Source organism: Argiope bruennichi, chromosome 1 (assembly GCF_947563725.1).
Source record: "Argiope bruennichi chromosome 1, qqArgBrue1.1, whole genome shotgun sequence".
NCBI classification, from domain to species: domain Eukaryota; kingdom Metazoa; phylum Arthropoda; class Arachnida; order Araneae; family Araneidae; genus Argiope; species Argiope bruennichi.
This window is the reverse complement of record NC_079151.1, coordinates 132187395-132200881: the sequence shown is the minus strand read 5'-3', so window position 1 is coordinate 132200881 and position 13487 is coordinate 132187395. Positions and strand designations below refer to the sequence as shown.

At 29.1% G+C, this 13487-nt stretch overlaps 1 protein-coding gene across 1 annotated transcript in view; it reads right to left on the bottom strand.

Moving 5' to 3' along the window:
- The window catches only part of LOC129975209 (putative carbonic anhydrase 3), a 66322-nt gene that overhangs the window by 37833 nt on the left and 15002 nt on the right, over window positions 1-13487 (bottom strand). Inside the window, exon 4 of the mRNA XM_056088242.1 lies at window positions 10245-10310. Coding sequence (XP_055944217.1) covers window positions 10245-10310 — 66 coding nt within the window. The remainder of the gene's footprint in view (window positions 1-10244; window positions 10311-13487) is intronic.

Here is a 13487-nt window from a genome sequence, read left to right as displayed (position 1 = left end):
AGAAGAAGAAGAAAAAGGAAAAAAAGAAATAAAAAAGAACTCACATTTGTGTACAGTAGCATACCTACAAAAATGGGAGCTCAGGATAAGCACCAAAACCTTAGACCATTTTTTTACCCTTATTTTTTTCTGATAATTTAAATCCGGGAGTACAAAAACTGGAAGTATTATTGAATTTTAATAATATTATATCAAATATTTTAGAATTGATATGATTTAAATTTACAAATAATTTTACAGTGATAATTCACAATGATAAAATGTATCATAAGAATAATAATAATAAAAAAAAAAACTATTTGGAAAACAAATTTTATAAAGTCAGTTCGAAAGTTTTATCTTAAATTTACACAGAGATTTTTTTTTTTTCCACTTCTAATTTTAATAATTTAAATAAAGCCCCTCTCCCTTAAAAATAAAATAATTGTTATGGAATTTTTGATATCTTAGAGAAATACAAATTAACAATGATTTTTATGTATGTTTTATATGAAAAAATATCTTACTATAAGTGTACAAATCTCATAATCCATCGAAAAGGAATATATAGTAGTTACAGCGAAAACCAGAAATCTGCCCAAACCCGAATTAACTAAGGAAAACGCATTCTAACTGACAGTGCTAAAAAGAACCTGTTGTATTTGTGTTTTGAAACTATAGACAATTTTTGAATTTTGAATTTTGAGTCTGTCTCTACCACCATGTCCTATGGCCACATGTCCACTTTCGATGACATCAAAAATTTCTTCCAACTGGTAAATAATAGTTGATGGACTCACTTGAAGAAACCTACTTTTTTACCCCACTGATTTCAAGAATGTCAAACCTTTTTAATCTGCGGTACTGAACAAAAGTCTTGCAGATTTTGCTTCCTCAACCTCAGATAAAAGAGTATTGCATTCATCACGTGTTACAACATTGATGTTATTCTGTTTTTTATGTACCAACTGTAATTGCTCAATAAATCTATCTTTCCAATTTTTAGCGCAAAAAGCATTTACATTTTCTTTACTCATCGCAAATGAATCAGCAAGCGTAAGCATGTTCCTGCAAGAATAAAGTTAGACGACTGCACTTGCTTTGAAATTTTCACAGGCAACAAATCTAGATTCATACGGTTTTAACCGGACAAAACCGGAAAGAACTAGAGAAAACCGGTTCTCTCTACCACTGTCTGTTAGAACGCATGTTAGCTAATAAATTCGGGTTTTCCCTAGTGCTGTTGGTTAAAATGCGTTTTACCTAGTTAATCTGCGTTTTGACTGATTTCGGGTTTTCACTGTAACATATATATGAATAATAATGAAAAACTTATTTATATTACTTTTGTACCCTCAGGCATTACTTGAATACTCTAAATATTGAGGTAAATTTTTAGTTAACACGTATAAAATCATTTCAAAAGTCTTAATAATTAAGTTAATATCTATACCAATATACAGCACTATTTTACGCATACAGTTAATTTCATTTATCTTTAAAATTAATAATATTCAACAATATTTCTAGAACCTTGTGGCAAAGTTGAAATACGTTACATGAAATAAAAATGTTTACACAAAGCTCAAAGACCTGATCCAACGTTGAAATCAAATTAATACATTATTAATTTATCTATGACATGAAAAAATATACTATTATACGAATAAATTTAGTGAAAATTATTTATATGCATATAAAAAAAAGATCCCGAAAAATGTTGAAGGTTTTAGGTATCACAAATGTCATAAATTTGCTTTTCTCGCTTTTATGGACGCGAAAGTGTTTATGATTTTCTAAAATCAATTTATACGAAAAGAACTAAATCACAGTCTTTTTATTTATTTTTTTAATTTTATCAAATATTTACATCATAATATAGATTTTTGCTTCTCATAATTTCCATAAGTTTTTTTTATTATTATTTTTACCGATTTCTCACATTATCTTAATTTCGAAAGTTCAGTCTTTCAGAATGCTGTTTATCTTCTTCTTCAGTTTAATAGAGATTTCAATGAATGAAAACAGATGCGATCTTTCCAGCGTATTTACATTTAGTCTGGCGAATTCTTTTATTGACACTCAAAATAAAAAAAGCTGGGAAAATTTATTATGAGTACTTTCCATTCATTATTTTATTTTGAGATATATGTCTCGATTATATCAATCATAAATATATTTTTTATTCGATTTTCAGGAACGTAGTTTCCTATAATATGTTTTACTGCTAATATATTTGAAAAACGACTCTTATGATGATGATAAACATATGATATTTTTAGTGAAAGATTTTTTAAATTAACACAATCGTTCGTTATGCTGTTATAGAGTGTTCATTGCTTTCCTGAGAATTGAAAAATAATTTTTTTTTTTCTTTTCATGTAAATCCGAAGGAGTTAAAATCTCTACTCCTTGCTTTCCATTAAAAAAAAAATACCGCGGTCTCCTAGTGTCGGCTTCGGACCCAGAGAGTTTAGGTTCCAGTCCCGATTCAACTGAAGAACCGTCGTGTAAGTAGGTAGAGTGCGCATTAAATCCGTCGGAGCCAAACATCCTTCCACTGGTGTGGCGTGAAAGTTTGGAGAGGGGTTTACCGGCTCAGGTGCCGCCCTCGTCATCTGACTGCGGCTCAAAATTACGAGGTCCGTCCCAAAATAGCCCTAGTATTGCTTTAAAAAACGGGACGTTAATATAACTAAACTCCATTTAAAGAATTCATTTGAGTTTTGTTATAATTTATTCTATTTATCACATAAAATAACCATAAGCTGGAATCATAATTTAATAACTATAAGTTTCTAATAAGCCCTTATTTCCAGTTAGGGAAGCCTGCTACCTTTAAAAGCTTTTAATTTAATTTATTTATTTTAATTTATCTGTTTATTTCTTGTTGAAATCTTTTATATTTTTTAAAATTTAGAAATAAAATTTACAATAAAAAGAAAATTATTAGAAACTTAATGTTCTTTTAACTGCAACGATATACCTTAATTTTGTGACCCATGTTAACTCATCCAGGACATGTTCCCTATTTGCACTATCCTAGTTACGCCATTGTTTGTGTATCAAATCTTTCACATCAGAATTTTAGCTTTTTAAAATATAAAAAATTAATAAAAGAAAAATTTATAAATGGTTTGTGCTCTATAGAAATTAAAATCACTGGAACTATTTTCTCTATACTTTACTCATAAATACTATGAACCATACGGAAAATTTTTGTGAAGATTTTGTAACAATTAATTGAATGGTTTATTTTTATAAATTAAAAATCCATGTTTCCATGTATGAAAAAAATTATTTAACTTAAGTGTTGTGGATGGTTAACATTTTATGACTGCGCATACTTTAAAATCCGTAATTCGAGTTCCTCATTCCACTGTTCAGCTCATTTTTATCATTCTTTAAAAATTATAATTAACTTTACAGAAAGAAAAAAATTAACTTTCAGCGGTTTTTAAAAATCATTTGTCTGTAATTTTTCCTGAGAAATTACGTATTTTTAATATCGTCTGATGAAATGATCTGCTCGATTTAATCAGAAATGGACTGCAGACCATAACAGGACTTTGTATAAAATAATTTTTATTTTATATATATAAAAAAATACTTTTTACAGAAAAACTCGTTGGCATTTCATTGAATGCAAGTATTAAATGTACATTTATTTTCTCGCATATAACGGTTATCACGCGTAGCCGACAACTGCTGATAAAAAGTGATAATCGTCATTTTTGTTAAGTAGAAGTATTTATTATCTTTTAAGTACTTCAGATTACAGAAGAATAATCACAAACGGCTTAATCCCGAGCGCGGAGTAATCTGATTCCGAAGAGTAATCTGGAAACGGGAATTCTCATAGAGTCCCAAGGGCCAGCTACGATGCAGCATCTCTTATAGGAGGTATGTCTCGTCATGTAAGAAGAAGTAACTCAACCCCACAGCTTTAATGTATTCAACTGGAAGGGAGAAGCAACCACCATATCGGAAACAATTCCTCTCGATATTTGAGTTACTCTTGAATACCTCTTCCTCTTTGGGATAAACCGAAGTCAAAGGGGAGTTTTTGTAAAGGTTTTACGACGCTTAATTATATGGTTTATAATTAATTTTAGTAATAAAAGACATAGCTTTTTTTTGTCCTGAGCTACACCATGGTATTTCATTTAATTTTAAATAATTAATATCTTAATTATTCTATTCACTCATGTATTGTCTATTTTTATGAATAGCATTTTTTCTTTGCATTAAATATCTTTCGTTTTGATTTCAAAAATAAGTTTTTCGATGTTCCTTTTTTTTTCCCTCACAATTTTAATATTTCTCGGAATGATGCCAAGAAGAACTGATCGAGGCAATACACGGAAAAATGGACACTGCAATTTTTATTTAAAAAAAGCTTCCTAAATAAATTAAATGTAGGTTTACACCCAATGTCTCTGAAAGAGAAATAACTTTTAATCAACATGCCCATCTAGTATATAAAAAAAAATATGTAAAAATTGCGTTTTATTCGTTTTGTGATTGGTAGATAGCGAGTCACCCGACCTATTGCACCTGGACATCACTTATATGAATATAGCAGAGTCGTTCCGATGTTAAAAAGGTGGCAAGGGACTTCAGTGGGCATATTGTAGATTAAAATTGCATTTAAGTAGCAGTGTGATAGAAAATATGTTATTACATTTTATAATCTGTTGAGTTGAAATAATTCATTCGATCTGTGCTATATATTCGTATGATAGCATTTTCTTAATAAACTATTTGCATAAGTTTTTTTTATTAATATATTAAATAAGAACTTTAAAATATTTAAGCATTGCAAAGAAAATAAAGGAAAAGAGCATATGTTTACTGCTAAGTTAATTTTATATAGTTATCTTAAAGGTTGTATGCTCTTGAAACTGAAACTAAATTTATTCCTCTAATAATTATTACGAACGTTCATTTGATAAAATATGTGACTCTTACTATATTTTAATGATTCGAAGTTAATCAGCATGTAATTATAATATTTATTTTTTGAAACTTATTAATTTGAATAGCATTCAGATTTTTTTAAAAATCTTTCTTAAAATAGTCAAAAAACATTTCAGTTGCAGAAAGTGTTTCTAATATAGAGACCATCATACAATCATATATCATATAATTCTATAGTAATTTTTATTTGACTAAAATTGTCTTTAACGGAAAATGAAACAAAGCTTTTTTTATATATAAATATAAGATAAAAGCAATGCTCAGTTTAATCAATTTTCGAAATTTTTAACAATCAAAATAAAATAATTTTACCTTTATAACCATTCCTTTAGACCTGCTTGATTTGTTTGGATATTATACTATATAAATCTACAATTTATATTAAATATTGTTAAAAAAATAATTTAATTATTATCCTCATTGTTATATAGTCAAAAAATATTTGAAATAATCTTTGAAAGACAGACGTTAAAAACTAAAGATAAATCAAATTTTAGAATAACAAACTTCTATAATAAATGTTATAAACATAAAAGTATCGAAAAATATTTAAAAAAAAACTTTCTATATATCATTTTAGTTGAAGAAAATTTCTTAACATTCATTTAAATCAGATTCGTAATGCAAAAGAAATTAAATGAAAAAAAAAATTGTGCATGAGTGGATGACTTTGATCATGGAATTTTGCCAATTATTACTTTTAATTACGACTATTACTTTTAAATTATTCAAACTAAAAAAAAAAAAAAACACTGACAGCTAGAGCTTTAATTATGTAGAAAGTCAATATGATATTTAAATATGTAGCATTAAAAGGCAAAATAAACTCATTTTTTTCTTTCAAAATATTATTCTTTATATTATGAAGAATTATGTATGATTGATGTCATATATATTTACATCGGCTAAGGATATAACATGTTTTGCTATTTAATTTCAAGCAGATTAAAGACGATCATTCCTTTGCTAATAATATCTTAACAGAATGTCCTAAAAAAGTGGAACAAGCGTTTATTTCCTTAACAATTTCAATTATATTCTTCAAGTTGCAAGGTGAGTCAAAAATGGTATTAAAAAGTGTGAAAATCCTTTGGTTAATTTAGAAAGGGATAATAGAAAAATTAAACGTTTACTTGACCCGCATTACGAAAAAGCATCACTTAATAAAATGCTTTTCTTTTATCCATCTATGCATATAAATTCATGCTTCTAGACGTAAAATTTGCTGATATATTTTAAGTCAAATTTATTGACTTAGAACTTTTTTCCAAGTCTCTGCCGGTATTTGAGTGAAACTTTCGTTGAAACTTTTAGGGAAAATATACAAGGATCAAGAAAAACTATTTAAAGAGCAGAATCAGAAAATATAACTCAATAATTTTTTTTTAAAAAAAGGACCTGTATTAAATGAAGTGCTTAAAAATGAACACCTTCGACATTCATACGAATTTGCATTACCTTAATAATACTTGAGCATATGCAATCGAGTACATCTCGAATTCAAGATATTTTTTTTTTTTTTTTTTTTGAATTAGCAAAGATTTATCAAATATCTGCTGACAAATCCAATTGATCTTTTAATTCAAACATAACTCCAATAAAAATTAACTCAATCTATCAGTACCAATCAGCATACTTTTGCAGAAAATCGGACGAACTAAAGTGTTCCTAAAAATAGAAATATGATTCTAGATATGGACCATTAATCAAATGCCAATTGTTGCATTGTATTGAATGCCAGTTAGTAAGTTGAAATAATCTCTACACTGTCAATTTCGGAATGATGAGTTTTGAACTGAGTGTTTGTGATCCAGCCTAAAGGTAACTTGAAAAACCAACAGGAGTCTTCTTCCCAAAACTTTCTCACGTACTTTCTAATAAAGTTGTTATCCTAGAGAACGCTTTACATGGCATTGGTGTACAATTTCTTTAAAATATTAACTTTTGGTGTGAATTCAGCAATTTTACTGTATCTATTCTGTCATCCTAGGTAAGTTTTTTGGCGATTAATCCTTGATGGAAAAATCGAATTTACATTTTAGACACGTTTTTCTCTACCGATTGAAACAAAAATTTGACACAAAACTGCACTTGTAGTCACAAAATCCCATAACAAATTTGATACATTTAAGTCACTGCATTTTTGTATTATCTCGTTTACATGTTTCTGAAAATACAGACAAACAGAGAGTCGATCCGTAGATGGATTTGGCTCAAAATTTAACAGTTGTCTACATTGTAGATGGTAAATCTGTGAAACCGAATTTTATCTATCTGGCTCTCTTCGTTTTATAATTATCGAGTTAACCTTATATTCGAATAACCGGACAGACAGACTTCCTCTGAACAGATTTTGCTCAAAATTTGGTGTAAGCGCCGTATATCAAATTTCGTCAGTATAACTCAAACGGTTTTTGAGTTATCTTTGTCATAGACAGACAGACAAACGGACATTATCCAAAACATGCATTTTTTTGTAACTCAGGGAGATCTAAGAGGTGGAGATTCGTCAAAATCTTGAGTTTGAATTTTTTTAACGATTTCTATACTTCATACACGAGAACGTAATAAGGCGAAATTGCAGTTATATCGCCATATGTATGACACCTCATTCTGATCATTCCTCTCCGGGTGAAGTAAGAATCCGGCGATTTATAATCACTAAAGCGCAAAGTCTATTAGAATATTGGGAACTGAAAAGACACTTGTATTCTTCAAGAACTAGCCCGGCATTACGATTACGTAAACATAAAATATCATCCTACCCAAAAGTACCTTGTTGTCTGATATACAGGCTGTTCATTAATTATTGTCGGGGTTTCCGTACCTCATAACTTTCGAATAAAAAATATTACGCAAAAACCGATTACGTATTCGTAAATTACAACTCAAAGAATTTTCTTAATGATATTAAAGTGTAAAGCAAATGCGCTAAGATCGCATTGTTGCCAAGTAAAATTCTTTGAGTTGTAATTTACGAATACATAATCGCCTTCAGCTGAATGCCTACAAAGTGCAAATTGTGCAAGCTTTACACTTTATATCATTAATAAAATTCTTTGAGTTGTAATTTACGAATACGTAATCGGTTTTTGCGTAATATTTTTTATTCGAAAGTTATGAGGTACGGAAACCCCGACAATAATTAATGAACACCCTGTATATATCATTCATCCCCCCCCACACACACACACACAAATTCGATTAAAAAAATTGTTTTCTTTTTGATCATTCCAATAAATCTCTGAATATCTTAAATGATTAATGGTTTTCTCAAGTTTCTCTACCCTTCTTTATAAACCCGAAGGTACAATTGCCGATCAATGAAAGTGAACAGCGTTATGCGTGATTAACAAATTTCTTTGTCATTCAAGTCATGATGATTGGATGATGTACTAGTTGCATTCTGAAATAAATCTTTTCTTCCACATTTGTGGCCAGACCCTCGAAATTTAAAACTAAGCATATTTCTGCAAATTTTATAGATAGAAATGTGAAATTTTGAGTGTATATAGATTAAAATAACGGCAAAAATTTTACTAATTCACACTTTGACACTATGGTGAACGCACACAAATTTAATTTTGCTCTATTTTTATTATCACTTTCGACAGTAATCAAAGTATTTTCATACAATTGCCTACTTTATTTAATGAAATTTTGTGACTGGAAGTATGTGTCCATATGCAATATTCAGAGAAATAAAAACTTGTTCTAAAGTGCAATCACTTAATGCTTTTTAGAAAAAAAAAATGATTCTAGAAATTATTCTTATCTATATTTTCAACAAGAAATTTAGGGAAAAAAAAAAAAGAGAGAATAAAATATAAAGTTATATGATTGTTTTTCCTAGCTTAAAAGTCTATAGATTTAGGACACATTGAAAATTATTATTAAATTATAGGCAGTGCTTTAAGAAAATAAGCAGTCATTTGCTTGTACATAACCTGCGAATAAAATTATAGTTCATGATACTGTGCTGTTTTCATGTAATACGTATAGATGTTGCATTTGCATTTTGATTGCATGTACATAGGATGATGTATTTAAATATGATCAAATTAGCTAGAAAATGAGGTAATATAGTTCAGATTTGAATGAATTTCAATGATGATCAATATTTTCTCATTAAAAATGTGTTTTTGTCTGAGAATTAACCAGCAATTATTTTTAAAATTACTACTATAAATGTTGTATTATTTCGCAAAATAAATAAATAAATAAAATAAAATAAAGCAACTTATTTAAATAACTACAACGTTAAAAATTATTCACCAGCTCGTTTCATGTATATATATATATATATATATATATATATATATATATATATATATATATATATATATATATATTAAGCATGCGTTAGGATGGATTTAATTTATAAAATAGGGGTGAGAGGAAAGATGAGAAGAGGAGATGTTTACATTTAGAAATAAAGAAAAAACTCCGATTATTTGTGAATTGAGTTAAAATAAAATAATTCAGCCAGAAATGCCACGATACGTTAAAAAAAAATTAAACGAAAAGTACCGCGTCTCTCCCCTCAATGAGATAGAATCGTTGAAAAGTTTTCGTCTCAGAATACTGAAACAACAGTATACCCACACTGAAAGAACTATACATTATTGATATCTATTTAAATTTGAATTTAAAACACTTTCTGTACATTTTGTTAAACACAGAGTTAAAATTAAAACCGCAAGAGATATTATTATTAAATCTGCAATAAACTGAAAATCATACTTCCGTTTATTAGATTAAATTTATATTATGCACATCAAAATTATAATTTTTATAAATGTCTTCTGTATGGCAAAATGATAGACGTGTTCCCTTATTACAAATTTTTGAAACAAATTTCTCACATTTTATTTATGATTTTCAATACTCGTCTGAAACGCGATGTACTAAAAATAGTATATTGCTCGTTCCAAAAGAACAATAACTCGGATCAATAGCGTTTTTTCCAAGGAAGCTTCGTTTCTTTATCAAGGACGTAGAATATCGTTCTTGCTCTGACATTGACTGATTACTATTTGCCGTATGTGTCAATGCACCGAATTTTATGGACAAAGATAAAGGTTATAATGTGGCAACCATTTTAATGCTTGAGCACAAGCGATATTATCCCCTTCATCGCGATAGCCCCGCCAAAGGTCATTAAGCTTCAGCAAACCTGCAAAATGCTCGCAGATGTCTAAATAATAATGAGTGAAAATGTACTTTTCAGTTTTTGAAAATAAGCGATCGAAGGGTAACATTAGCAAAAGAATCCCAACTCTTACCTCCAGGAATACTGCTACTACGGCAAGGTCGCCAGTTTCTCCGTTTTTCTCATGAACGATGTGCAGCTGAAAGAATACGTAATCATCAACACTTTTACTCTGAAAATGAAATGGTACTATAAAGAACAAAATCAAAAAAATTTCGTTGGAAGTTCTTGTGCCACAGTCAAGCTGTACACGAATAAAATTCTGCAGTTAGAGAGTTTCTGTAAAACAGTATTTAAAGTATTATAATCTTCAAAAAACAAAGCTTAAAATTATGATAAATTGTGGCATTTCAGGCATGCTTTCTAGAAAACTACCCGTTTTCTTAAGCTCCAAACTATAGCTTGCAGAGCATCTTAAATTCTTAAAACTAAAATAATACTCCAAGCAATTTAGAATTCCATCGGCTTGTTTATTCTTTCAACATAACAGCGTATATTACAAACATTGCCAGATTCCAGAAGGTTTACAATGAATCGTCAGCTATTATACAAAAAATAAACGAAATAATATAAACAAAATATGTTTATCAAAGAAAAAATCGTTTGCTTTTACTTTTTAATAATATTTTAACAAAATAAAAATAGTAGCAGTTATGAAATGTCTGAAAAAGGAATCGTCTGCTAAATGTCTATTAACAGATTTAGATTATGATATTTACCGAACATATATAGTCTTTGCACTAATTTGTATATTTGCATCAAATTTCGAAGAAATCTGTTCAGAAAAAGTCTAGTTGACCAGTTGTCAGAATACTAGTGAACATAAGCACACAGATTAATCATCTAAAGTGTACATCTATTTCAAATTTTGAATCAAAACAGTGAAGGGGTTAGCAATCTGTCGGTCACTATTTTGCATGCATGTAAATGCGATAATTCAAAAACGCAATGACTGGGATGAATGAATTCGGTACATAGAATTAAAGAGTCGATCCTTAACAAATTTTAAATCAAATCTTTCCAGAGATTGATTGTTTATTTCTCTATGTTTTAGCATGCAATGAAGTGTGTGAATTCAAAAATAAATAAAATTTGATATGTTATATCTTGTTTTTAAAATTGCAATGCTGTATCAAATTTTGTTTTCAATCTGTCAAGGAAAAGAAGTTAAAAAAGATATTACATTTTAATGCAGTCTCAATTCTATTTAATTACAGAAACGGACATTTTCTTTAAAACAAATTTTTGACACACACTTTAAAACACTATAGTAACACATTTCTTTTTTTTAATTTTTTTTTTAGAATTATAAACCAATGAAAAACAGAACAGAACAGAAACAGATAATTATGTAGAAATGATGTTAGAAAAATATTCCAAAATTTAAAGGATGCTGAATATTAATTTAAATAAGCTCTAGTGACAGGTATTCGTAAACTCAATGAAAGAACGAAATTAACTTTGAGTCTGGCGATTTCAGGTCCATCACAGCTGTGGACTCCAAGACAAATGTTTACTTTGGATATTTAGCAATCCGATTCTGACAGTTACAATTCATTCTACAACAGGGTCTCGGATTACCAAGTCATTAGCAGCTTCCTATCCGCCTGGTGCTGATAGAGCTATATAACGCATTCCTTTAAATCCAAATAACAGGATATACGGCGTTGTTGAGATATGTATGACCATTCAAGTCAGGAGGTGTTCCCTCGTCAAGGGTCTGCTATATTTCACCCATCCCCTTTGTCTGTTAGTTGTTGTGGGGAAACAAATTGCTAGACGAAGTAAGGAGATCTTTTTATCCTTTGTGTAGCAATAATGCATTCCCAAGGTCATCTGAATCACTCCGATACTGAGCTTAAAAGTCTTTTCCCCCACTGACCTCTTTCTTTCAGATGATTTTTTTTTTTTTTTTTTTTTTTTTCCTGTTCCGATTCTCAGTTTACAATTGGGAAACATTGTGTCAGTTTAAATACCCTAATCGTCACGTTTTTTTTTTTTTTTTTTTTTTGTCTTCATGAAAACATTGTATCAATTTCAATCGCATAATTCTAATACTTAATTTGGGACCGAAAATATTTAATAGACAAAAAGAATATATATATATAATAAAAAAGGTTTTTTTTGCTGTTTTTTTATTTTTTTTCATTTTATTTTGCATTACCGAATATATTCAGAAGTAAATATTCGCCAAACGGCACTTCTGTTTCACGAATATAGAAACAAAATAAAGCATTAATTCTTATGATCAATAATCTTGCATTTTATTTTAATTTTCTTTTGTATTAATTGATCAACAATAAAGCATTTTCCCGTCTAAGGCAGTGGATAGTCAGAGATCATTTTTTAAAATGAACTGATAAATTTAATTTCACATTTTGAACTTAATAAACATGTTTATGCTTTATTCAATCAGCACAAGTGGTTTCCCCAGTGCTTTCGCGCATAGTATTAATCAATCACATTCCCTTGCTTATAATTGGGAATCCTGGGCCAGATCATGAACACTATGGATGCGCAGTCTTCCATTTTCAGAGCTCCGCACATGAAAGGGTTATGCCTCTTAGTATAATAGAGAAAATCAACCATGAATTATGAGAGCCATTTATTCGAAACGACTGAAACCAAAATTGGATACCCAGCTACAATTTTAGCAAAAAGATCAGATTCTAAACTTTCTTTATCTAAGCCGTTGCCATTTCAAACCGTCGAGAGCGAATGTACACAACGCTTAGTCATCCTTTTGAAAGATTTGATTCAAGAATCGATAACGATTTACATTTTATATGTTAAAACTGTTTGCTAAATTTTAAACATATATCGTAGAAAGGTTTCAAATTATCAATGGTTTCTCGACTAGCACATCAAAATTGTGCCAAAACTCGCCTAAAAACCTATATTCTGGATGGATACCAGAAATGGTAATAAATGGCTTTTAGAAATTGCAATAAATAATTAAATAAAAGCGACAAATTGCTTCAAAATATCTCAATTTTGGCGACCTACATTCATTTTAAGTCTAGCCGTATCATTATGACTTCCCTACGGAAAGTGATATTCATATTTTGTAAAACATTTATCTTACAAAAAAATGATCTTTGTATTATCTTTAGACTCAAAAAATTATCTTTTTAGTTATATCAATTTTATTTCTGCATAATTTATTTTTTAAATGAAATAATTTTTTTAAATTTAATTTGATACACTATCCAAAAAAAAGTTTTTAAATGCTATGAAGAAATTCAAACTATACATCAAAACATTCAAACGAGTGTTTTTACCGGTCATTAACTCAGTAGTAGGATTTTCACTCCGC